The sequence below is a fragment of the Desmodus rotundus genome, chromosome X (genome assembly GCF_022682495.2).
Source record: "Desmodus rotundus isolate HL8 chromosome X, HLdesRot8A.1, whole genome shotgun sequence".
In the NCBI taxonomy this organism is placed as follows: domain Eukaryota; kingdom Metazoa; phylum Chordata; class Mammalia; order Chiroptera; family Phyllostomidae; genus Desmodus; species Desmodus rotundus.
Window position 1 is genome coordinate 45581560 of NC_071400.1, and position 27289 is coordinate 45608848.

General features: G+C 40.6%; 1 protein-coding gene across 1 annotated transcript; it reads left to right on the forward strand.

The window, feature by feature from the left end:
* Positions 1-4791: 4791 nt before the first annotated feature.
* PRPS1 (phosphoribosyl pyrophosphate synthetase 1) lies at positions 4792-26358 on the forward strand. Its single transcript, XM_024551600.4, has 7 exons — positions 4792-5053; positions 16637-16820; positions 18083-18181; positions 19460-19584; positions 21833-22006; positions 24065-24224; positions 25346-26358. The coding sequence occupies exons 1-7, from the start codon at positions 4932-4934 to the stop codon at positions 25436-25438; spliced, it is 957 nt and encodes a 318-aa protein (XP_024407368.2). The 5' UTR covers positions 4792-4931; the 3' UTR covers positions 25439-26358.
* The last annotated feature ends 931 nt before the right edge of the window (positions 26359-27289 follow it).

Consider the following 27289-nt stretch of genomic DNA (forward strand, 5'->3'; position numbering starts at 1 on the left):
TTTTTTTAAACAAAGGCAAGTACTTTTATCATCACCCAAACACTACTCAGTCAGTAATTAAACTGGGAGAACTCACCAGCTCATGAAAGTTAAACACCAGAACAAACCACAAAGTCCAACTGGCCCAGCTGTTTTCATCTAATCCCCTTCTGTAGTGGTGGGGGGAGGTGAGGCTGAAATCTCCCATCTCTTAAATCCATAGATGATTCTAGTCCCCTGGGACACTGACCTTGTACAATAGTCTACATTCACAGGAAACCAACTCATGGCAGCCCTAGAATAGTGAAATGTATCCAAAGAGTTCAGCCAGATCTTACTTAAGGTAAAACGAGCAAACTTTGCTTTCTTAGATAAATCTTCTGAAACAGGACTTGTCATAAGATACAGTTATGTTAATAAAACCATGACTTACATATGTGTCCTTTGCTCTTTTAAAGGAATCCTACGCTGAATCCTTTTCAAAAGCCATTGACTCACCTCCTAATTTATCTTCAGTGTCAATCCAGATTTCAAGTAAAATCCTTAAGCATTTAAAGTGCATCCACTCCAAGGCTGGGGGAGGCAGATACCTGGTCTCAACCCTCAAAGAGCTTGCATGCTTGCTGAAGACACAGAACATGATTTTGGCAATCAAGGGCCCAATGGAAGGGAAAACTAAGAGCTGGTGAGCTGGACGTGGGCTGCAGTACATCAGGCAGTCTCTACAGATGTGATGCACTTTGTGGTGGCCTTTGAAAGCCCTCTGATATGCTTACAAAAGTGAGACACCCACAATCACTTTGGCATTGAACTCCTGTTGGCTGAAAAAGTGAAGGGGTATGAACAATGAGGACAGGTCACACAAGCCTGGAGAAGGAAAACTCAGACATAGGCAGGAGAGTGAAAAGAGAAAATGTCTTGAAAGAAATGTTAATACCCAGAAGGAGCAGTAAAAGTTGTCTGAGGATGACAAGGAGGTGCAGCCAGTCAAAGGTGATGCTCGAAGAAGCCCATTGCACTGGCATTGAAGTGGCAGGCCCAGCAAAGGGAGATTTTGCTGCAACTATTGTACTTTCTAGAGCTTCAGGCAGGGAGTGGGAAGAGAGAAGGAAGACTTCTTTCTCTGCTGTTATGGTAGTCATTTACAAGTCTATAAGGCTTTTTGAGGAAAAGGGCCGCGTTTTATTCACTTCTGTAATGCTTTGCCCATAGTTGCTCCCCTAGAAATGCCTATAGGAAAAACGACTGATTAAACAAATGGATGAATTTAGACTGTCCTATGAGGCAGGGGGGTGAAGGGGGCCTTTCCAATGTGGAGGGTGTTTTAAAAATTCTCCCAGTGGCCCTGAGCTATGGAGGTCATTGGAAATATGAAATATGGGCAAGAAGGCATTCTTCAGCTTTTTCTAGAACAAAATAATTTGTGCTTTTCCCACTCCCTTTCTCTCCAGCTGAGGGATCAGATTTCCCCTCATCAGGACTCTAGCCCTTGCCCTCAGCACCCTGAAAATGCCATTCAAAGGTCTCCACAATCTGATTTTGTATGGGTCAGGTTGAACCAGAAAAACAGACCCAGTAGGAGATGTATGTTAAGGGATTTATTGTGAGGACTTGGCTTATACCATTTTGGGGGCTGGATAGGCAAGTCTGAAATCCATGGGACAGGGCATCAGGAAGGGCAGGCTGGAATTATCTGGCAACAGCTGAAATTGCAGTTCATAAGTGAAATTCCTTTTTCCTCAGGGAAACTTCAGTTTCTAAGCCCTTCCAAATGATAGAATCAGACCCTCCCAAATGATCTAGGAAAATCTCCTCTACATGAAGATAACTGTTATGAATGTTAATCCCATCTGCAAAATACTTTCACAGCCAGTGCCTAGATTAGTGTTTGATTTAATAACTGGGACAGCCTAGCCAAGTTGATACATAAAATAGACCATCATTAGCTGGTATTGCTCAGTGGATTGAGCATCGGCCTGCAAACTGAAAGGTTACGGGTCGATTCCTGGCCAGGACACCTGCCTGGGTTGCGGGCCAGGTCCCCAGTTGGGGGCGTGTGAGAGGCAACCAGGAAATGTCTATTTTGAGCTCTCAACATCTCCTCAACATACCTTTCCTCAAGGACCTTACCTCCTCCCGGGGCTTTTGTTAAAATTCTTCTTTAAACTTTCTATCCCCAGGTTGTAGTCTTTAGTCTTACAAGGTCCATTTCCTGCAGGACTCTTCCAAATCCTCAACTTGATTGCATTTCTCACACCCCACCCCCACACTTAACCTTATTTCTCTAAGTATCTGTCTTGCCTGGTAGGGGCAAAAAATTGTGTACTATTCATCCCTTGTGTGCCCACTCTCCAGAGGCCCTGCTATATAGAAGGATTTCAGCACCTTTCTTTTGAATTATATCAAACTTACAGGACTCACTCCACCATTTACATATAACTCATCCACACTCCTTTCAAACCTTCCCCTCTTAGGGTCCTTATGCCTGCTCCATACATATTGTCCATTTTCTAATGGTCTAATTTGTCCATGTTCATCCAACCTTAAAGGTCTGACGACACTTTTTGTCTAAATTACTCAAGACTACCTAACTGTAGATATTGCCTAAGGCCCACCTACCCTTAAAAAGTAAGCCCCTCCCCCACTGGTTATCTTTCTAGAGAGAGAAAAAAAAAAGAACAAGGATAACAGGATTATTTACACACACATCTGGGAATTTGGGGATCAGATTTCCTAGTGTTTGCCCTAAGGGGATGTTTAGTTTTAATATAATGAGTTGATTATTAGATAATCTAATAGCTCATTCCTTTATCTTCCTCAGGTCTTTGCTTAAATGTTACCTTCCCAGATAGGCCTTCTCTAACTACCCTACTTAAAATTATACTGCTCCCCTCCATCACCACCCTGCCACATTATCCCACTTCCTTGCCTGATTTTTCTCCACAGCACTTATCACCATTTGACATATTATATATTTTATTTATTTATGTGTTTGTTGTTTGAGAGTGCGAACTTCATGAGAAAAGGGATTTTTTATTGTTTACTGCTGTATTCTCTGTGCACAGAACAGGGTCTGGCACATTAAAAGTATCCAATAAATATGTATTAAACAAATTAATTCCTTAGGGACAAACACTTTATAGTCCCCTCAATGTCTAGCACACTGCCTTGGATGCAATAAAGCACTCAGTAAATATTTGATAAATAAACTATGATGGAAGACTACTAATATTCTGTCTTGCACTTTACTTCCTTCTCCAAGTAATTCTATATACCTGGGCCTATGTTAAATTTTTGAACTCGTGAAAGTATGACAAAAAGTCAAAAAGAGAGTTCCTCCATGGACACCACTGAAAATGGCAGTATGAGGAAGATAGGCTGCTGCTTTGAGTATTTTCTGCCTTTGCCAGTTGGACAAACCCCTTCCCATCTCTGTGTTCCAGTTTTACCACATGTAAAATGAAGCTAGTAGACTAGATGATTGCTGAAGTTCCTTCTATTTTGGGGGGGTGGTGGGGGTGACAAAATATGTTTATTTAGGCTTGATCCCTTGATACATCCATACATGTAAAAATATATAATCTAAAGTCAAGGAAATAATAGTCAGGGTGGTTGGTGTCACCTTCCCTCCCCTTTGGCACAGCCTTCCCAGTGGCCCCCTTCCCAGCTGCTCCCTTCAAAATTCTGGAGTGTACAGGATGGGTCACTTCTTGGCTGCTTCTGCCTGAGTTGCCAAATCTGCCTCTTTCTGAGCCGCCAAGAATGTGGCGCTCATAACTAAAATTGTATAATTTTAAGTTGCATGATTTTTTTATTCTAAAATGCTACAATTGTACTTTTCTCTTACTTCTAACCCACAGTTGGAATATACCTAATGAAATATGGTATAAGAATAAAAGCTCTCTTTGGTCCAATTAGCAAATATCATAAAAATAATAAAGCATGGTGTAAAAGGCCACATTAACAATATCCGGATGATGATGTTGGTGTTATTGGAGGAAGATAGAACCAAAAACCAGGTTCTTTGAATCATTCAGAGCTCTTTATCTAAAGTCCAATAAATACACTATATTTTATCCCTTTTCCAAGTGTTAGGTAAATCAGACCATTATTGCCCAGATATTTTGGAAAACTATACTCCGTGCAGACGTTAGAAACAAGAAACAGCTTTCTCTTGCAGTGTCTGTATTATTTGGGCGGTGTACCCTGTCACTTTCCCCTGGAGACTTGTCTTCCAGGCAAAGGCGACACTGCCGCAACTGCAAGGGGCAAATAAACCCATTGAATGCGGCTGTGCTAGGGGTATCTCTCTGTGACGGAAACGTGCTTTAATCCTGCCCCATCCACATACAGAAATAAAAATCGTTCGTGTTCAGGAACATGCAAACTTGTTGAGAAATCTCCCCTTCATTCTGACGAACTCTGGCTGCCATCCTGATAAACAGATTTTCTTAAAAGAAACTGTGAACCAGAGCCAGACTGAGTTTCTGGGGCTGAAGGGGGGAAAAAAAGACCGTGGCTCATTTCCCGCTTGCGGAACGACCTATCTTACACGTCACTAGCATCCTTCCACCCAATTCAAGCGCGGAACGTTTCAGTGCTTTTTAGCGATTTTTCCGCTACTGCCAAGCCACAGGGGGCGGGGCTATTTCTTAGCCTCTCCCCTTTCATGGCCTCCAGCTAATACCTGAAAGTATTGGTTGCAGGCGGAGCTACAGCGAGGACCTGCCCCTCTGTGCCTCTCAGCTAATCGGGGCGGGCGGGGTGTGGACTTTCCTGCTGGCCCCGCCCCCAGGGCCCCGGGCAATTTAGAGCCGCGCGCCGGTTGGGAACGTAAGATGGCGGAGTAGCTAAGCGCGGCGGTTGATACTGAGTCTCTGGGCTGACTTCGGTTGGGGTCTTGGCAGCAGCAGTTATCGCTGAGCAAAGAGTGCCTAGGGTAGTTGGCCAAGATGCCAAATATCAAAATCTTCAGCGGCAGCTCCCATCAGGACTTGTCCCAGAAAATTGCTGATCGCCTGGGCCTGGAGCTAGGCAAGGTGGTGACTAAGAAATTCAGCAACCAGGAAACCTGGTAAGGGCGAAGTTGGGACCCCCACCGGCTCCACCTGCCCGGGCGGCAGGAGCGATACTTGGGCGGCAGGGCGGCAGAGGGAATGGGGCCGCCGCGTGAATTCTGAGCAATGGTGTGTTGGGGGAAGGGTCAGCTTTGAGGCGAGCGTGCTCCACGGGCTGTTTCCGTTATTTTACCTCTGGCGGGAGGGTCACATTGGCTCTCACCGTGTAGTGGGGTGGAGTCAAGATTGAGTTTAAGTCGAAGCTACTGGGTTTGAATGCTTAGGGCTGGAGGACCCAGCTCAGGGATAGTGGCTTCCCAAAGCGATGGGAGGGGAAAGACGATTCGCCTTGGCTGTGAGGACACGTGGCTTTGTCGCTTCACCGCTGAGCAGCCACCTAGGCTGGACAACTGCCTGTTCACCTCTTGGACCAGCTTGAGTGGGAGAATGCACTGAACCCTTCTGGTGTTTCTTCTAGAATCTAAGAAGCAGTTTTTAAATTCGAAATTGTGTTGGCTTTGGTATTGAGGGAAATGAACATGTGCTGAAGGCGCCAAAATGACTACTGAGGACTTCCTTAGATTGGCAAGCGTTGGCTTTTCACATCTTTACAATCTTAGACTCGGAGCCATACTTACGTTCAATCTAGTTGATCAGGTAGGGATTGATGCACCAACTCTGCATCCTGATTGCCAGCATCTCAGCTTGAGCCATCCAGAAAATCTTAGGGAACCTTAATCCTGGAATTGTTGACATTCAGCAGAGCAGCAACTGGTACAGATAATACAAAAGCTTATTTTTTAGTAGCAGAGTCTATCCTGAACTTGTCCACTTCTCTTGGCACTGTGGGAAATTTAGTCAACAGTTTTGAAAGTTAAGATAATTGAGGAAAGGTAACAGTGGAAGACGTGGATCAAATAGTGCATTGCAACTCGATTTTTTTTTCATTGACTTGCTAATTAAACTTGCTCCTGCCCCCACTTCCATCCTCGTCCTGCACCTTGAGGCCATCTTAGATATAACTTGGTGTCTGAGCCTTTCCATACCCCTCCCACCTAAAGGTAGAATCAACTGCTTCTGATAACCTACTTTGTGTTTTGTTGTTACCCTGTTGATCCATCAGAGCAATACTCACGGTCTTACAGTCATCTGTTAGGGGAAAGTTTACACCAGACCTAATGACTAGTTAAATAACATTGCTTTGAACATGTCCTAAATGCTTTTATTTCCATTTCTCTTTCTTTAAACTTATTACCAAAATTGTTATACTTTGTAGACCTTACTGATAAAAGCATGCATCTGTAGTGGACAGCTTTCTTCTGAATGCTTAATTATTGTGCCACTGGTTGCGATGCAAATGATAGTGTAAACACGGATGCCATCTATAACCATGCAATACCTAGTCAAAAGAGGCTAGCCAAGGTGCTGTCTTTAGCTTTGACCACACCATTATGACTCATGGGCTGTAATAAAGAAGACAAAACATGACCAAACTTTCCAAGTGGCAATATAGCTAGGGGACAAGAATAATTTTCATTTAGAGGTTTATTTATTTTTCTTTTGCTCCCCTTATAGAACTTTGGTTATTAAATCCTTTTGCTGTGCTTGTAGGAAAAATACAGAGACTTTATTTTTCCTTGTGTTAAGCCTTCACCCTCTGCATAATGCAACACACCAGAACTTGAGGCTATATTGGGACAGGGGAGGGAGAAAACAACTTAGTTTTCTAGTGATTGATTTATGTGAATTTATCAGCAATCCCAATCTACTTTTCTGAGATGTAATACTGATTTCATTTTATTTTTAAAAGATTTTATTTATTTATTTTCAGAGAGAGGTGGAGGGGGAAAGAGAGAGAGAAACATCTACGATTGCCTGTTGCACACCCTCAACTGGGGAACTGGCCTGCAATCCAGGCATGTGCCCTGACCACGAACCAGCGACCTTTTGGTTCACAGGCCAGTTCACAGGCCAGCGCTAAATCTACCAAACCACAACAGCCAGGGCCTGATTTCATTTTTAAACAACTGCACAGTAACATATGTGGAAACATTGGATAAGATTAAGCCCAATGTGGAAAATTGCTGACGGTTTAGGTCTCTCTGTTTCTGGCTTAATCATTAGCTTTTTGGGTTTTTAGATGTTCTGAAATCCTCATTGAACATAATCGAATTATGTTACCTATGGAGCTTTCCGCCAACCAACCTTTGCCTTTTGTTTTTAAGATTTTGTTTTTTATTTTTAGAGACGGGTCGGGGGAGAGGGAGAGAAACATCAATGTGTGGTTGCCTCTCTAGTGCCCCCAACCGGGGACCTGGCCCGAAACCCAGGCATGTACCCTGACTGGGAATCAAACCGGGGACCCTTTGTTTTGCAGGCCAACACTCAGTCCACCGAGCCACACCAGCCAGGGCACCTTTGGCTTTTTTGCACTGTAGAAATGATAACTGCAGCCCTGTCTGACTCTTGGGATCTAAAGATCATGGGCAGGGCAGTTCAGTGGGTGCTGTGGGTCATCAGATGGGGAACTATAGAGCCCATCCTCAAGTGAGACAGATAGTTTTGAAATTTCTCAGTTTCGCAGAATCTCAGGGGTTGATGCTGTTTTGAGCAGAGTGGCTTTTCTTCGAAGTCAGGATCGTTCGTTGCTTTCCAGTTATTGAAGAAATATGCATACATATAGGTGGTATATCACACACACACAAGTAGTTAAGAGGTTAAAACTTAGGCCCTTGACTAGGAGAACCTGGACTTGAATCCTTAGCCTTTTTTTTTACCTCAATAATCTGGTCTGTAAAGTAGTATCTACCCATAGAGTTGTTTTGAGGATTGAAATAGGTCTGAAGTTCTTAGGACGTTGTCCAACACAATAAATGTTGGTAAGAAGGGGTGGTGATAGTATTGCAGAAAATGTGAAAAATATAGAAGAGGGTGTTGAGTAAAAAGACATCCCCCCAAATTCCACCACCCAAGACAAACTGTTCATTTTTTGATGTATGACCTTCCAGATGTTTGTGTGTGTTTATATACTTTTTCAAAAATATAAGACACATAGCTTTCTTCACTTAGCAACATATTTTGAATAGTTTCTCCCCTTAATATCTAGTCTACATGGCTTTAAACAGTATAGTTTGTCTTAGGGTTTTACCATAATTTTAGATAACCAAGTCCCTATTAGGAATTACAATTTTGATGTAATGCTTTTAATATGAACACCCTTGAATGTAAAGCTTTGACCGTTTCTGATTACTTTCTTGGGGTAAATCCCTAGAAGGGAAATTATTAGGTTAAAGGGTAGGGTATATACCATTTTCAGGCTTTTGAATAACTATTGCCAAATTGCCCTCCAGATAAGTTGAGCCAATTTCCACTCTCACCAGTAGTAATAACAATATTGATAATAATGAATATGTAGTGAATACTTAAAATATGCTAGTTCCAATGCTAAGCTCTTTATGCACATGCCATATTTAATCCTCTCAACACTGCTATGAGGAGTTACCCTTACTGTCCCTGTTTTGTGAATGAAGGAACTAAGATTCATAGATTAAGTAAGTTGTCCAATTCTGGGTGTTATTTTTTCTTCAAAATTTTTGATGATACAATATCTCGTCTGATTTTTAAAACTTGAATATAGTAAAATTTTGACTTGATTCTCATCAAACCTTGGTTTATTTGGTTATTCTAGATAGGCAGAGATGGGAAATTTTTATTTTTTGGTTGCCTGGGATTTTCCTAAGAACGTATACTTTAGTTAACCCCATGTATTTTGCACATTCCAACATCTCTGTCTAAATTCTTGAAATTTTCTTAATACCACTTGCTTTTTAGATTCACTTTATCTCCTTTTTGTGTTTCTTAACATTCTGTGCTCTTTGTTTTTTTAAAATATATTTATTGATTATGCTATTACAGTTGTCCCATTTCCCCCCCTCACTCCACTCCATCCTGGCCACCGCCTCCCTCCCACATTCCCCACCCCCTATAGTTCATCTCCATGGGTCATAATTATAAGTTCTTTGGCTTCTACATTTCCTACACTGTTCTTACCCTCCCCCTGTCTATTTTCTACCTACCATTTATGCTACTTATTCTCTGTACCATTCCCCCCTCTCTCCCCCTCCCACTCCCCTGTTGATAACCCTCCATGTGATCTCCATTTCTGTGGTTCTGTTCCTGTTCTAGTTGTTTGCTTAGTTTGCTTTTGTTTTGGTTTTAGGTGTGGTTGTTAATAACTGTGAGTTTGCTGTCATTTTTACTGTTCATATTTTTTATCTTCTTTTTCTTAGATAAATCCCTTTAACATTTCATAGAATAAGGGCTTGGTGAGGATGAACTCCTTTAACTTGACCTTATCTGAGAAGCACTTTATCTGCCCTTCCATTCTAAATGATAGCTTTTCTGGATGCAGTAATCTTGGATGTAGGCCTTTGCCTTTCATGACTTCAAATACTTCTTTCCTGTCCCTTCTTGCCTGTAAGGTCTCTTTTGAGAAATAAGTTGACAGCCTTATGGGAACTCCTTTGTAGGTAACTGTCCTTTTCTCTTGCTGCTTCTAAGATTCTCTCCTCTTTCATCTTGGGTAATGTAATTGTGATGTGCCTTGGTGTGTTCCTCCTTGGGTGCAGCTTCTTTGGGACTCTCTGAGCTTCCTGGACTTCCTGGAAGTCTATTTCCTTTGCCAGATTAGGGAAGTTCTCCTTCATTATGTCTTCAAATAAGTTTTCAATTTTTTGTTCTTCCTCTTCTCCTTTTGGTACCCCTATAATTCAGATGTTGGAACATTTCAAGATGTCCTGGAGGTTCCTAAGCCTCTCCTCATTTTTCCTAATTCTTGTTTCTTCATTCTTTTCTGGTTGGATGTTTCTTTCTTCCTTCTGGTCCACACTGTTGATTTGAGTCCTGGTTTCCTTCCCATCACTATTGGTTCCCTGTACATTTTCCTTTGTTTCTCTTAGCATAGCTTTCATTTTTTCATCTAATTTGCGACTAAATTCAACCAATTCTGTGAGCTTCTTGATTACCATTGTTTTGAGCTGTGCATCTGATAGGTTGGCTATCTCTTCGTTGCTTAGTTCTATTTTTTTCTGGAGCTTTGATCTGTTCTTTCTTTTGGGCCATTTTTTTTTTTTTTTGTCTTGGTGTGCCTGTTATGTAAAGGGGCCGAGCCTTAGGTGTTCACCTGGGCGGGGTAACGCTGGTCGCTGCGCTGTGACGCTGTATGTGGGGGAGGGGTCAAGAGGGAGCAATGACGCTTGCTCCACTCTCTGTTGGTTTTCAGTCACTCCCTCCACTACCCACAATCACATTGGGCCCCTCTGGTGCTGATTCTCGAGTGGGTGGGCTTGTGCACACTCTATGCCCCTGTGGGTCTCTCCAACAAACTCTGCTGTGAGGCTGGGAGTTTCAACTGCTGCCGCCTCAACCTCCACGGGTGTTTTCAATCAGAGGTTTTCACGGTCTGCTTCGCTCCCCCACCGTTCCTCCCGGTTTTACTATGCGCGAATGTGGGGCCGCAGGGGCCGCCAGCCACTGCCTTGCCGCGAGTCCTCTCTGCCCTGGCTGCCTGTCTCCGCCCCTCCTACCGGTCTGGATAAATGTTTCTTCTTTATCCCTTTGGTTGTCGGGCTTCCATACAGTTCGATTTTCTGTCAGTTCTGGTTGTTTTTTGTTTTTAAATTGTCGTTGTCCTTCTTTTGCTTGTGTGAGGAGGCACAGTGTGTCTACCTACACCTCCATCTTGGCCAGAAAAGGACAGGGTGAAGAAGCTAGTTTTCTTATTGGATGGACATAGCCAGTCGTCATCTGGCCTCTCCAGAACAGCTGGGAGAAAGATTGGCCCAAAACATTTGGAGAACACACCATTAGCTAGAGGGAAAGAACAAGGCATGCCTTTAAATTACTAAACCAGGTATTCCCATTTGGACCCTAGAGTTGTGTACTATAGATTATGTTAGGAGCAAACAGGTTTTAGGCACAACTTTTGTACCATCATTGCCTAACTTATCTCTTAGACTTAAAGGAAACCATAATTTTGAGGATGCATTGAACTATTTATTGATGAAACTCTATAGTCTGACTGTACTTTATGAGCTTTGTAAGGCTTTATGAAAGTCTGAACCCTATGATACTTATGGAGGAAAGAGATTGGTCTTCATTAGTGAAATTAAGAGTTATGCACAGTAAAACAGGCAGTGTCCTAGTTCCCTTGCACCACTTTATTTTGAGTATAGTTAAGTAACTTTTCAAGTTTTTAATGCATTCCTGGTTATAACATCCTTCTGTGCATGAGGGGAAGTTTTAGTCTTTAGTTTAGCTTTGGGAAATGGCTTAACAGTTGGTTGATTATCATCAAATAAAGACACCAAAATGACACTAGTGATTGTTTTGGTGGTGAGCTGGTGATTCTTTTAAGAATTATTATTCAAACCTTGTGTGCTGTTTGAATATAATTTTTAAAGGAATCACCTCTATTAAAGCTATGTATTTAGCAAATGCTCTCTGATATTTAACTTGGCAGTGGTAATTTTAATATTTTACCCGCATTCAAGAAAGGATCTGAAGTGTGTTTCATGAGAGTCAACATACAAAAGGTTCATTAAGTAGATATGTGAGAACCCTTAGAGCAAGGGTGTCAAACTCATTTTCACCAGGGGCCACATCAGCCTTGTGGTTGCCTTCAAAGGGCCGAAATAATTTTAGGACTGTATAAATGTAACTACTCCTTAACTGTTAAGGAGTTGAAATTACATTCGGCCCTTTGAAGGCAACTGCGAGGCTGATGTGGCCCCTGGTGAAAATAAGTTTGACACCCCTGCCTTACAGAACAAAGGACAATAGTAATTGTGCCAAGAATATGGCATAAAGTGATATGGAAGTTTAGTGTTACTTTAACTGTATTCCTTGGCTCCCTGGCAGCCAAAGGGATAAAGGTATATGCAATTGATTATGTAGTTTTTATTTTCATAAAACTCTTTAGATACTTCCAGGCACAAAATTCTAATCTACGGGTAGGATTCTTAAGTAATGATACTAAGTAACGTAATGGACAATATAAGCAATGTCGTGGTATTTTTTATATTGGCTCTGATAATTGACACATTTGTAAAGAGAGATAAGCCACCATGGTCTAAGCATGTTGTTTCCTGGTCTTGATAGTAAGAAAACTTTAGAACAGATCATTAGCTCATCCCTAATACATATCGGATCAATTGTCAAACTGCTGTTCTCTAGCTCTTAAGCAAACAACTTGATTCTGGCAAGTGACTGCAGCACAGATGTCTGTGTACTTGACCGAAACAAGAGCCATAGGCTCCCAATACCAGATGTGAAGGACACAGTTGACTTCTTATGTGAAATCAATGTGCCTGACTTTTGTTCTCCCCCAGGGAAATGGAGATTTTCGTTAAGGAGGTGAGGTATGGGGGATGATTGTGGATGGGATTAAGAATTTCTTGAGTTTTGAAGTTGTTCAAATACTTGAAGTACTAGGTCAGGACCTTGAGTTGTACAAGGGAGTCTTTTAGCCTCGAACCTCTCAAAGAGCACGGAGTGTTAGTAAAGTAAAGGAGATTGGAGAAGTCCCTTTAAACTACCACTGCCTCTTATTTGGGCGTAGCACAATGCTCACCTTTCAGAACAGGCTCACCTCCGGGAAGTATTATTTAGTTCTATTTGTGTTTTTTTTTAATTTTAATATATTTATCCCAAAATACTCAAAATACTAAAATTTTAACATGTAATCCATACAAAAATTGATACATATACTTCCTTTTGTATATAATGTCTTCACAGTAAGGCATATATTTTATACTTACAGCACCTCTCAAATCAATTCCTCAGGCATACTAGCCACATTTCGTGTTCTCAATAATCCCATGAGGTCAGTGTCTGCTATTTTGGACAGTGCCATTCTAGGACCTACAGTTTGGGAAACATGCGAGTTGCTTTTCCAGAAAGCCTTCCCTGGCTTCCTGCTAGCGTCAATTTGAATTTTGAATAATGTCTTCAGAAATCAATTTTGGCGTTTGGCTTAGTTGAGATTGCTGACAGATTCAGTTGTTTCTTAAGGCTGATATTGGTAGTAAATAGATGTCAACTCAGCTGGGTCCACAGAATTGCTATATTCATTATCTTGCTCAGTATCACTATTACAGGATCCCACCATAAAATTCTTTATAGCTATCACATCCTGTTGGGCCCATCAAATTGTAGTTCTACCCAAAATTAAGTGTCAGTTGAGTATCTGCAAAGTGATATGAGCAGATGTATCAAAACCTCTTGAAGAAATATGTTGGACCCACTTGCCTCTAGTGTGAAGTGGGTTACTTTTCAAGGGACAATAAAAGTCAGTCTTGAATTTTCATAATAAGCAAGCCTGCAGAAGGTTCATATTCTGTCTAAAGTGAGTGGATCCAAGAGGCAACCTAATCCTAGGGGGTATTCATTCATTCATTCATTCATTCATTGTGTCATATTGACACCAGCTGGCTAGATATACAGATGAGCATTACAGATCTGGTCCCTGCCTTCATACAGCTTGCATTCTGGTAGAGGACACATACAATAAACAATTGCATAAAAAATAAGGTGATAAGCCCTGACTGGTGTGTCTCAGTGGATTGGGTGTGGCCTGTGAACCAAAAGGTCACTGGTTCAATTCCAAGCCAGGGCACATGCCTCGGTTGCAGGCCAGGACGCCAGTTGAGGGCACATGAGAGGCAACCAATAGATATATCTCTCCCACATCATATCTCTCGCACATTGATGTTTCTGTCCCTCTCTTTCTTCCCTCCCTTCCCCTCTCTCTAAAAATAAAAAAAAAAAAAATAAGGTGATAAGAAATTTTGGTGATTTGTTTCTGGTTTGATTTTTTTTTACATTTTGCTTTTATTTTTCTTGCTTTACTATATAAACTAACCCCACTCTTTCTAGAGGTAGGATCCTTTCCATTGTTACTGGGATTGGAAAGAAGTGATATTAAATAGTAATTATCACCTATATTAGCTTCTTCTGGCAATGAAATGATGTGTTGAGGTTTTTTTCTAGATCAATAGGTGGCATCAACCATTCTGATTTATGCCTTGTCTACATATACTATACACACACACCCAAATGTGCACCCACAAACACCTCCACCTAGACATTTAGTAGGAAAAATGGTGTTTTGAGGTGTTACTGAGGTTTTTTTTTTTAAGATTTTATTTATTTATTTTATACTGAGGGGAAGGGAGGAAGAGAAGGAGAGAAACATCGATGTGTGGTTGCCTCTCACACACTCCCTACGGGGGACCTGACCTGGCCTGCAACCCAGGAATGTGCCCTGACTGGTAATTGAACCTGTGACCCTTCAGTTCGAAGGCTGGTACTCAATCCACTGAGCCACACCAGCCAGGGCTGAGGTTATTATTTTTAAGTCATAAGTTATTATTGGTAAGAATCCAAGTATAGATATTAATCTTTTCACTTTATGGTAAAAGATAGCCGTACCCTAAAGTTAGAGTAACTTCCTGTGGGATTTTTTTAAAAAAGACTTACTAATTGGACCATAGTAGAGTTAGCATAGACTGATGGTAAGGACTGCATGTGTTTTATTCTCTGTTGTGTGCCTGGTGCCTAGCACAGTGACTGACAATGGAACAATTTATATTTGTTGAGTGAACTGGCCAATATGGTAGATTTGGTACTGTTTGCTGTAGAAGGCGTCTTTATGGAATAGTAGTGATTCAGTCCTTAGGATCTTTCTACTTTTATTATATATGGATTGTGATAGTCACAGATATTATATCAAATTTGCATTCATGAACTTCTGGTCAATATGGAGGTATAGGCAGACATGGTTCATTCACCTCTTCGTATAACCAGATCAAAATTACAATGAAAATATAGAACAACCATCACTCAGAACCATCAGAAATTTAGTTGAATGGAAGCCTGACAACTATGGAATAAAAGAAACCACATCCATCCAGACTAGTAGGAGGTGTGCAGATTCGGAATGGACTGGTCCCTCTCCCAGGTGTGGTGGATAAAAATTCGGGAGGGAAATCTCGGGAGTGAGGAGTCCCTGCCCCACATCAGGCCCCCTAGCCAAGGGTTCCAGTGCCAGGAAGATAAGTCTTCACAACTTCTGGCTGCAAAAACCAGCAGGGATTGAGTCAGTGGAAGAAACTGCTGGAGCTCCAAGCAGTTGCTCTTAAAGAACCCACACACGGACTCATCTACTCAGACTCACTCCCTCTGAGCTCACTCACTCTGGGCCAGCACCAGAGTGGTAGCTTGAAAGGCACCAGTGGTATACAGGGAGAAGCTGAAATGCCTGGCATCAAGGCAAGCAGAGGCCATTGTCCCTTTTCTAAACCCTCCCCTGACACAGCCAGCAAGCTGATGCCATAGCTGAGACTCCATCAACTTGGCTCACACTGTTTGACCCACCTTGGAGATCTCCAGAGACTCCACCCCACCCAACTTATGGTCCATGCCAGCTGCTTTTCCATATGAATGGCTGGTCTTGGCTCATGCTTCACAACTTAAATCCTATCAAATAAGCAATAGCTGGCCTCAGTGAGCCCCAGTCCCAGGACTAGCAGCAGCCAGCCTAGATTCACAGCTTGGCTTTGCCTGGGAATCTCCAAGTCCAGTATAAGTAGCAGCCATCTCAGATTGCTTTATATCTCAGGCAAGATGGTCCTGGGCAAAACAAAGGTGGGGGCTGACCTTGGCCTGTACTACCTGGGAAACCTCAGAGCCTGCACACCCAGTGGACAGCTACAGACCACGTTGGAGCACCACCACCCTGCCCTTGCACAGCTGATCCTCCTTGGAGAGCTGAAGTTGTTGATCAGTGGTCCCAGCCAGTCCTTGCAGCTGACTGGCCTGGGTAAATCCCTCCCATTGATCTGCCAACAGCAACCAAGGCTCAACTACAAGAGGAGGGTGTACTCAGCCCACATGAAGGACATGCCTAGAGTACCCAGCTTGGGTGATAGGGGAGGCTGTGCCATTGGATCCTACAGGACACCTACTACATTAGGCAACACTACCAAGACAAGGAGTCAAAGCAGCTCTACCCAATACATAGAAACAAACACAGGGAGGCTGCCCAAATGAGGAGATGAACATGGCCCAAGTGAAAGAACAGATCAAAACTCCAGAAAAAGAGCTAAATGAAATGGAAATAAGCAACCTATTAGATGCAGAGTACAAAGCACTGGTTATAAAGATGCTTAAGAAACTTAGTGGGGACCTCAGCAGCATAAGAAACATCCAGTCAGAAATGAAGGATACATTAATTAAAATCAAATTTGCATTCACATGTCTTGTACCTGAAATAAAATTATGGTTCAGTTACTTGTGAGTACTTTAGCCAATCTTTTTCATGTCATGTCCCATGTAAAAATAGGTAATATTTGTATAGTGCAGTAGAGTAAACTGAGGCAGTAAACTGCTTCTGTTACAAGTTTGAGGCGAATGGTGTTCGCATACAGCTGTAAACTATTCATAGCATACTAGTAGAAAGCTATGCTTTTTAAATCTTACTTTCTATAGAAGTATATGATGCTTTAAGATACATTGTTTTTGTTGTCCTTTTCTGGTTTTAGCGTTGAAATTGGTGAAAGTGTACGTGGAGAGGATGTCTACATTGTTCAGAGTGGCTGTGGTGAAATTAACGACAATCTAATGGAGCTTTTGATCATGATTAATGCCTGTAAGATTGCTTCAGCTAGCCGGGTTACTGCAGTCATCCCGTGCTTTCCTTATGCCCGGCAGGATAAGAAGGATAAGGTAGGAGGAGAATCTCCTTGATTAAAAACAAAGATTTTAGTCAGGGGAAGCATGAGCACTTGTCCAAAGTTACAAAAATTTTCCTCAATCATCAGATATGTATTTAGAGGGTATTTTAAAATCACATTCTCTTAGGCATTACCTGATGTTTAAAACAATTGGTATGTGATTGGTTTGTATAAAGCAACACATTTGTAGTACGTATGTTTTATTCTAGTCATCATATGTGACTTTTCGTTAGTTCATTGCTATTATTTAATTGTATCAGTAAGACTAAGCACCAGCTCCCATGGAGTAGAATATGTTTTTAAACTATTATAGATCCTCTGGGACCCTTCTGGTGTTATAATTGTGATGTTTTCATAAAACTTGAAGTCTATTCTCATTATACATACACATACCCCTTGCCTTATTTATCTGGTGTATTAGGGAATAAGGTATATACATAAAACTTTGCGGGTCTGTTTTGTCTATTGTAATCAGTTCCCAAAATTTTTTACATACAGTGCATGGGAAAGGCCAAATATTTTTATTCCAATAGAACAGGGGTGTCAGACTCATTTTCACCAGGGGCCACATCAGCCTCACAGTTGCCTTCAAAGGGCCGAATGTAATTTCAACACCTTAACAGTTAAGGAGTAGTTACATTTATACAGTCTTAAAATTATTTCGGCCCTTTGAAGGCAACCGTGAGGCTGATGTGGCCCCTGATGAAAATGAGTTTGACACCCCTGTAGTAGAGTATAGAGTAAAGGGCATGGACTTTGCCATTTTACAGTGCAGCAGATGTATTTACCTGTTATTTAAGGGGTTGAGGTTGCTGGAAGGTTGACCTTTGGATGAGTAAGGGAGTGGTATAATTTACAAAATAAACTATAGCATGACATGTTAGATGTTATACAGGTTTGAGTATGTATGTGTTAAGAGATTTTAATAACAATGTCTCGAAGAACATTAAATCTTCCTAATTTAAATTAAGCATTGGAAACACTTGACTAGGTTGAAAATATGTGCGTTAAGAAAATGAAAGGTAGGAAGGTGTTTCCTGTCATATAACATGTATCCCAAGTTGGAAAAGTGACATTCCACTTAATATTTGTGCTAGATTGTCATCTACTTGAAGTCAGTGGCCATGTCACTTTCTTTGAATTTCCTGGTAGGTGAGTGCCTTAAATATAGTAAGTACCGAATAAATAAATGCTTTTTGTGCAAATGAATTGCTTCTGAAATTGGCTTTTTTTCCCTTTGTCTCCTCCATTTAGAGCCGGGCTCCCATCTCAGCCAAGCTTGTTGCAAACATGCTCTCCGTAGCAGGTGCAGATCATATTATCACCATGGACCTTCATGCTTCTCAAATTCAGGTATCAGTGGAAGCTAAACATTAGTTTAGGTTTTTAGGGGTTAGAATGGGAAGAGGACTGATAATGCTGAAGTCTGTAGAGAGCAAAATATTCCCCAAGTACAGCTCAAATAAACTAGATATTCACAGTATTTTAAACATCCTCATATTGAGCTTAGTTCATGTTCTTAGTCACTTGGGGTCATTGGAAAGGGAGGAGTCATGTATTCTGGGAAGAGTATAGGCTTTGGGATCAGACCTAGTTCAAATACTGGCTATGACACTTATTAGTTATGTAATGATGGGCAGGTTATTTAATTTCTCTGAATATACACTGCTTTGCTATTGTGATTCTTAAGTAACACATTAAATTCATAGTATAATGCCTGCTCGTGACAGTTACCAAGTAAGTGGGAGTTGTTATTGTCATCATGAAATTTAGAGCCACAGATATTAGAACCTATTTTCTAGCATAAACCCAGAGTAAGGGGAGCAGAATACTACCTTATGTGTGTACTTTTGATACTTTTTATTTATTTTTTTCTTTTTCTTTTTTAAATATATAATCTTCATTATATTTTTTCCATTACCATTTAGTCCCCTTATATCCCCATCCACTTTTTATACTTCTTAAAGAGACTTTCAAATCATTGTAATTAGAGGCTTATGGCAATCCACTGAGGTATATAGGAGAGGTGATTATACCCATTTTGTAGAAGAGGAACAAATTAGTTGAACAACACAATTAATCTGTGGCAAGTAATATTAGAACACAGATCTGGCTTCTAGTTACTTTCTGTGACAATTTATTATAAATACCTTCCACTAAGTTTATATACTATAGCATCTCTAAATGGTTTACCAGTTAGCTTTTGCTCCTTAGCATAAAGCAGTGGATTTTATTATCTCATGAGTTATGCACATTGGCTGGGTAGTTCTGGTCTCAGCTGAACTTGGCCATTTTTTCCCAAGGGCTCCCTCATGTACCTATGGTCAGTTGTGGGTTAGCTGAGGGCTGGCTTTGCCTATCATGGCTGGGCTCTCTTGCACAGCCTGGATCTGAAGAGGCCATTTGTACAGTCCCCCACACTGAGCATACCTTCTAATCAGTCTGAATGTTCCAGTAAGGTATTCTTTGGGCAAGTCACTATTCTCTTTGTTAGTCATTCACAAATGAAAGAGAAGGGTATACCTTAGACTCACACACACAATGTTACATGTCAAGTTCATTCAATTAAAGTAAATAAATAAATGGAAGAGAAGGAAAATGAAGCAAAACTGACCTAGCTCCTTTCTACAGGGCTTTTTTGATATCCCTGTGGACAATTTGTATGCAGAGCCAGCTGTCCTGAAGTGGATAAGGGAGAACATCTCTGAGTGGAGGAACTGCACTATTGTCTCACCTGATGCTGGGGGAGCTAAGAGGTATGGTTGAAATTCATATTATTCTCAACGTATTGGGAAAAATAAAATAAAAATCAATGTACTGGGAAAATCTTTCCCAGAAAGTTGTCAGACAGTCATTTTCTTTTATCCAAGTGGCAGTTTTTAAGTACTTCAAAATGGATGTACTGATAGCTGGGACATAGGCTGGATATAGTTTTACTCCTCCTCCTGGCCTGAGTCACTACCTAAAAGACAAGACAGCGGCAGAGGGGCCCTAAATATTCTGGTGTTGTGGGCATTACTGTAACCCATTAGTAACTTGGCACTTGGGGCTAACAACACTGATAGAAGCCTGTTAAAAAGGGAAGGAAATACAGTTTTGAAATGAGTGGCACCTGCTGTCAAACCACATAATAATAGACAAGTAAGTTTTTATACAGTTCTTAATGCTGTTGTTGGTTAGACCATTTTGATCCTTTGAATTAAAGTATTAAGCAGGAAGGAAAATTAAGCATGGCAATTTTATTTAAACTCAAGACCTTAACATTTTAAACAAACTGCCAGGGATTGCCGGTTGTAGTGCTTTATAGCTTAAATGGTGCCGACTAAGAGCTTTTGATTTCCTTAATGGGTCACTCGTTAGTAATGCATTCAAAAGTGAGACACATGCTCTTGTTGTAGAAATAGAATGAAGAGCTACAAAACACAGATGATTAGGAAAAGCTAATTCAGATCTCTTTAATAGCCTTCAAATCTTCAATGACTGTTTCTACAAGTTCTTTATTTCAGTTACTTCAACAGTACTGATAAGCTGAGAACTTGAGTTCTGTTATTTAGCCAGATGTATGGTTTTGTCAGGCTCATGTAATCGCCAGTTACCTTCTGGAATACTAGATATAGAACCTAACAATATCCCCTAATGGTAGTTGTCATACTTGTCTTAACTTGTTGTATATTGTTTTCACATCTTGCTATGGGACTTAGAAAATAGTCACATTTGAAATAAATAATCAAGCAGGATTTTCTTTCCAAAGTTGAAAAACTACTTTTATTGTCAATAGATGATTTATTGCTACGTGTTTGTTTTTATTTATAATTTTATTATAGTGAAGGAGGGGTTTCAAAGTGAGTGGCTGTCACTTCTGTGTTGGCAGGATTTTTGAAGTAGGGAGAGATCCCTGTAGTTATGACTTGCACATGGTTCTCCCCTCCAAAGGCATAGGGAGTGACTTTTTCTAGCCCTTCATGCTATATTAATCACTGAGTTTGTTGGCTATTTTGTACGGACAATTTGGGATGCTTGAACTAATTTATCATGCATTTGCCTTGGATAAGTAATCACTCCAAGCAGAGTGGTTAGTCTTAATGTTCTGTGCCCACTCAGTAATAGTAAAATGAACACAGGGTGTGGTTCATTTAGATCAGTGTACAAATATTGCCTATCTGTGGTTCAAACCTTGTGTGTTCTCTATTATATGGTTATAGGTTCTCCCCAATATAGCACCAATTCAGATATGTGACCATTGTCACAAGGGAAACAGAGCATAATATTCTGATGGGATCAGTACATTGAGTGAATAATACGGCACTTTATCACCAGACAGATTTGTCTTACATCCTACGTTTTAGTCTGCTTTTTATTATCTTGCAAAAAAAAGAAAAAAAAAAGAATCCTGTTTTGATTTGGAGGTACTTTGTACAGCAAGGTGTCCAGTTTGCCTGCTTAATTAGAATGTAACTTTATTTCTAGGAGTTGTTAAAGGAACTCCCAAGGTTGGTGTCCCGGTATAGTTGACATTGATAGTTTGCATCCCTGAGGGGAGTGTGATGAGGGTACGGGCATTGGAACAGGCTGAACACTGCTGTCCTCCAGCAAGGTTCAGGTTCACTTCTTACCATATCCACGTGTCAAATTGGGACAGTCTGCACTCCTGCCATTAGTTAACCAAGTCTTCTCTCTCCCCTTCTGCTGCTAATCCATTAAATGAATGTGCCTTAGCATTATACCACTTCCTGGAACTGGTGAGGACGTCTCTCTAGCCCCTACTGTAATCCAGAATGCATTTAAGGTTGACCGATACATTTATAAACTACTCTCAGGATATAGAGACATTAGTTTATAAAACCCAGTTTGTGATGTCAAAAAAATAATTGCCTTCTTCCATCCTCGGGAACTAATTTCAAGGAGTATTCTTCCCCAGAAAACAAGTTCATTCTTTAGTCCATTTATTTTTGTCTTAGGAGCCACAGATACCCAGGTTTCAACTGCAAATACCCTGTTTTGCAGAGTTACCTCTATTGCAGACCGGTTGAATGTTGACTTTGCCTTGATTCACAAAGAACGGAAGAAAGCCAATGAAGTGGACCGCATGGTGCTGGTGGGAGACGTGAAGGATCGGGTGGCCATTCTAGTGGATGACATGGCTGACACTTGTGGCACAATCTGCCATGCAGCTGACAAGTGAGTGCCAAGCGGTAGGGCCGTGGTTAGAAGTAAAAAGCTGACTGTTATGTGAATGCCTTAAGCCTGCTGATTTTTTCTGAAACTGAGTGGAGGGATGATAACTAGCTTTGGGAATTTTTCCTCACCTTAGGCTTGCATTTCAATATGTATAAGTTGATGAGTACTCTTCCCCCTCCCCCACAAATTTCCTTAGTGTGTTTTTTCTCTTTATTGTGCTAAATTATATATAACATAACATTGGCCATTTTAAGTGTAAAATTCAGTGGTATTAGCTGCATTCATATGTATCTATATATACATATATATGTATATAGATAGATAGATACATCATATATTTCTGACTATTTTGTATGTAGTGTATAGATCATATATAGTGTAACTATCACTGTATTTCCAAGATTTTGCCATTGCTCTGAATACTTTTGATTGTTTTTTGTTTGTTTGTTTTAGCGAGCTAAAATGGAACTCCATAGGCCTGAGCAGGCAGAAATAATATTCTCACTTATATTTTATATAAGCCAGAAACCCTGGTCTTCCCTCTTGATTGTCCATTTTAGCTGCTACTACCTTCATTCGTATTACGTCTCGTCTCTTGCCTGTTTTAAATTGCCTTCCCTCTGTTCACCCTGCTACCAGTCACCAGTCTCTTACTTCCCCAGTCCATCTTTCACATTGCCTTCCTACTTGCTAGTCTTCCTAAAACTAAGGTTTGATTCTACCACTCCTCACCTTTAAAACCTTAAGTGGCTTCTCACTGTGTGAAGTCCAAGCCACTATGGATAGCATTGTCTGTCATAACTTTTTTTTAAAACTCTGAGTGTGCCTTGCACAGGGCCTGGCATATAATGGGTGCTAAAATGATATTTGTGTGCTAGATGAGTCCTGATTTTTATCTTGGAGTATATATTCATAAACTTCCTTTTGTCTCTTTGTATTAGTAAGGTAATGCTAATTGCTATAATAGTTCAACTCCCTGAAATGTTGGTGGCTTAACATGATAAAATTTCTTTCTCATTTACGGCATAGTCCAATGTGAGTATTCCTCTTTCAGTCATATGGCACTGCATCTTTAACATGTAGCTTCCAAGATTACTTTGAAAGATATTTCCATTTTGGCCAACCAGAAAGGGGAAAGAGCATGGAATAATGATTACCCATGGAAGATTTTTTTCAATCCTCACCCAAGGATATGTTTTATTGATTTGAGAGAGAGAGAGAGAGAGAAACATTGATGTCAGAGGGAAACATCGATCAGTTGCCTCCTGTATGCAACCTGACCAGGGATTGAACCTGCAAGCTTTTGCTGTATGGGATGATACTCCAACAAATGAGCACCTGGCCAGGACTACCCATAGAAGATTTTTATAAGCTCAGCCAAGAAGTGGTGTACATTGTAGCTACCCATATTTTGATAGCCAGAATTAAAGTTGCATGGCCACACCTAACTGTGCGAGGCTGGGAAATGTAGTCCATCTGTGTGCCCAGAAAGAAGGGGTGATGGATCTTGTTGATTGCAACATTCTGCCACAGTCTTTTTATATGAATCCAAACCCATTCAGATAAATTGTTAGTCTTGTTCTCTCCCCTTGATAAGGACTGAATTGTGGCCCCCTAAAATTTTTGCATTAAAACCCTAACCCCTCAGTGTGATGGTATTTGGAGATGGGATCTTTGGGAGGTATTTAAGTTTATATGAAGTCATGAGGGTGGGGGTCTTTATGACTGGATTAGTGCCCTTCTTATAAGAAGAGACCAGAGAGCTTGCTCCCCACTCCTTCTCCATGCATGTGAAGGTCAAAGTAGTCAAAGAGGTCATGTGAACACTCAGTGATGGCAGCCACCAATAAACTAAGAGAACAGGCCTCAGAATGAAACCTGCCTTGCTGCCACCTTGATCTTAGACTTTTCACCCCCCAGAACTATGAGAAATAAAGTTCTGTTTAAGCCACCCAGTCTGGTATGGCACCCAAGCTGACTAATAAATCACTTCTTCCTAGGTTAAGTACTATAGTGACAAGTAAAATTAATCAGAATCACCTCTGATTTTTCCTATAGACTTCTTTCAGCTGGAGCCACCAGAGTTTATGCTATCTTGACTCATGGAATCTTTTCTGGCCCGGCCATTTCTCGAATTAACAATGCATGTTTTGAAGCAGTAGTGGTCACCAATACCATACCTCAGGAGGATAAGATGAAGCATTGCTCCAAAATACAGGTAAGGATGAGATTCTTGCAAAACAAAACTCCAGTAAGTATTCAGGAGGTGGTTATATATGTTGGATTTACTGGAAGGTTTCCTTCTTTTCACTCAAGGATTTAGTGTGTCATCAGGATCTGTGATCCAAGAATAGAAAATCCCATGCTTAAAAACTCAGATTCTGCCCTGGTTGGTGTGGCTCAGTGGATTGAGCATCAGCCTGTGAACCAGAGGGTCACCGGCTCAATTCCCAGTCGGGGCACATGCCTGGGCTGCGGGCCAGGTCCTGGTTGGGGGTGTGCAAGAGGCAACCACACATTGATGTTTCTCTCTCTTTCTCCCTCCCTTACCCTCTGTCTAAAATAAATAAATAAAATCTTAAAAAAAAAAACAACAACACAGATTCCTGGACCTCAGAATCTCTGAAGGATGGACCCCAAGAGTCTACATTTTAACAGACTCTCCCAGTGACCATGATGCTCACTCAAGTTTGCAAGTCTGTGTTTTATAGTTTGTGTGTATGTCACTCTTAACTATAGGCCCCCCCAGACCTAATGTGAAACCTTTAAACTGAAGGTTTATTCCTTAGAACTCCAGTGTCTCTCAGAGTTGCTCTGGAATCAAACTAGTGTTCTTTTTAAAATCCAGTTTCCTTTAATCCATCTAAGACCTAGAAAACCAGAGGTACTGGGACCACTACTTTTAAGTAATTCCCCAAGTAATTGTTAAGTCCTCAAGTTTGAATGCTGTTACACTAAAAGAGAAGGCCTTTGCTTAATTTAAAATCTATACAATAATCCATTAGCTTTCTGAAATATGTAGAATTGGGGGGTTGATATTATTCTTAAGGGATTATTTTTCAGCTTAAATATTCATTCCTAAAAATAATTTAAATGTATCCCACCACCATCTTGGTGAGTCTGAGTCAGAAATTTTCCTCAATAAGCATTTTAACTCTGCCCTATGTGGTTATATTAAAAATGTTATGAAGAATAGCTGGGTGCAGGCTCATGAGGGGAACAACACAGTGCAGCAATTTAAGAGGAAGGACTGTCATTAGGATACTCATCAGTGTCTGCAAATTGGCCAGTCATCTCTATCTACATGATACTAACCTGGTGTTTTTCATGTTTTTCTAGGTGATCGACATCTCCATGATCCTTGCAGAAGCCATCAGGAGAACTCACAATGGGGAATCTGTTTCCTACCTGTTTAGCCATGTCCCTTTATAATAGAATAACTTCTGAGGCTTTTAAAAAATAAAGTGAACCCCGACCCTTGTTTTCCCTTGGTGTTCAATGAAAAATTCAGCAGAAGACCCAGCTTGCTCCAATAGCTTTCTACATCCCATGCCAGGTATATTAATGTTTCTCTAAAATTAGGGAAAGACAGATAGAGACTAACTGCTCGGATTTCCTACCTGCATTGTCTCACTCTGGCTTCTTTGATTTTGTGAGCCTTGAAACTTTCACTATAGCTCAACTGCAGGATTTCAGACTTTGAAGAGTACTGTGTGGGGACGTTTATGTGATTGGGGAAGCTCAGACTACTTTCATATGAATGTTTCAGGGTTTCCTTGTTTCAGAACTACTAGCAACAAAGCCAACCCAATCCCCCATGCCTGTAACATGTGACATGTTCTCTAAGGTCTATACTAAATTATAACAAGACCCATAGGCAGCCCAGAATCTAGCTCTCAGGTGGGGGCCTGAGGGAAGGCAGTGCACAACTGAACAGATGCTTCTTGGGAAGAAAAAAGCTTGATACATCACCCTCTGTTACGGAACTGTTGTGTAGTCTCTTTTGTACCTGTTTCTTTTCATTTGGTTTGACACTTTTCCTGGCCAAATACCCTCTTGGGCCCAAATCATCATTTTACCATAGTCTTCTGGAATGCAAACCTCACTTTTTGCTATGTATTGTTTAACATTTACATGAGATGATTTTTCTGTAGCTTAATCTTCCTTAGCTCACTACCACCATGGTAGCAGGTTCTAGGTGGTGTTGTAGTGCCTTTTGATTAATTTAAGTATTTAATTTTTATCTTCTTTCCTCAGATCTTTTGGCCCCTCCAATGACTTGAGCTTTCTGTTAAAAAGATTGATGTTACTAGCTCTTGTAGAGGAAACTAATAAAGTATCTGTGTGTGTGATCGTGGGTTTATATCATATCTGTACTGCACTCTCTGCCAAAGGTTTAGTTTAAGTGCCTTGCTGCCCAATGATAGCTCTTATTTATTGTTTCTAAATTATTTAGCTGCAGTGTTAAGCCAAGAGGAGACATTGACAGCAGTTTTATTCAACTTTAAGATCTTAGGATGTCTTGAGTTTACATAGAACTACATGTGTATAGTAATTCTATGCATTATACCTCAACTGTAGGATGTTTAATGCCTGCTGGATTTGGATAGTAATTAGGTCTTTAAGCAAGAGAATAGGTTCTGTAATTTATTCATTCTCAACCAATTTTGCCAAACAGTAAAAATATTTCTACATCAATAGTTGACACACATATGATTTTTAATTTCAGCCCTTCTAAACAAAAACTGTTTGGGGAGGGTAAATGAAAAAATTAAGAATGAATTATAACACATTCTAAAATTGTAAGTGACTTTGTTTATCATCAAATAAGGGCATTCTTTTATTTTGTGGAGCTACATGCTTCTGGAACTTTATGAAAAGTGTTCACTTATCCTGGGTATGGTTTTGTTTCCTTTGTATTTGATTTATGTTGAGTATTGGAATACCTATTTTATAACGAGTCCTTTGAAAAAAGTGATTCAGAATGGAGCAAAGTGATCTATGATTCTAGCCCTATTTTCACCCAAAATATTTGCTCTGGGAGAAGCTGATGTGGAGCATCGATGCCATAACTTGCTGATTATGCTATTTCCTAAAGTATTGGATCAGTTGGTCAAGGTTTGGCCATGTCACAATATTTTGACATAAAGCCTCTACTGTGGGCACCCTTGGTTAATCTAGTTCCTTGGATGAGGTTTTGAGGTCATTCAAGAAAGGATCTCAGTCCCCATTTTTGAACCTTATGCCTGGGAGAAGGTCGATATTCAATTTGCTGTGACACTT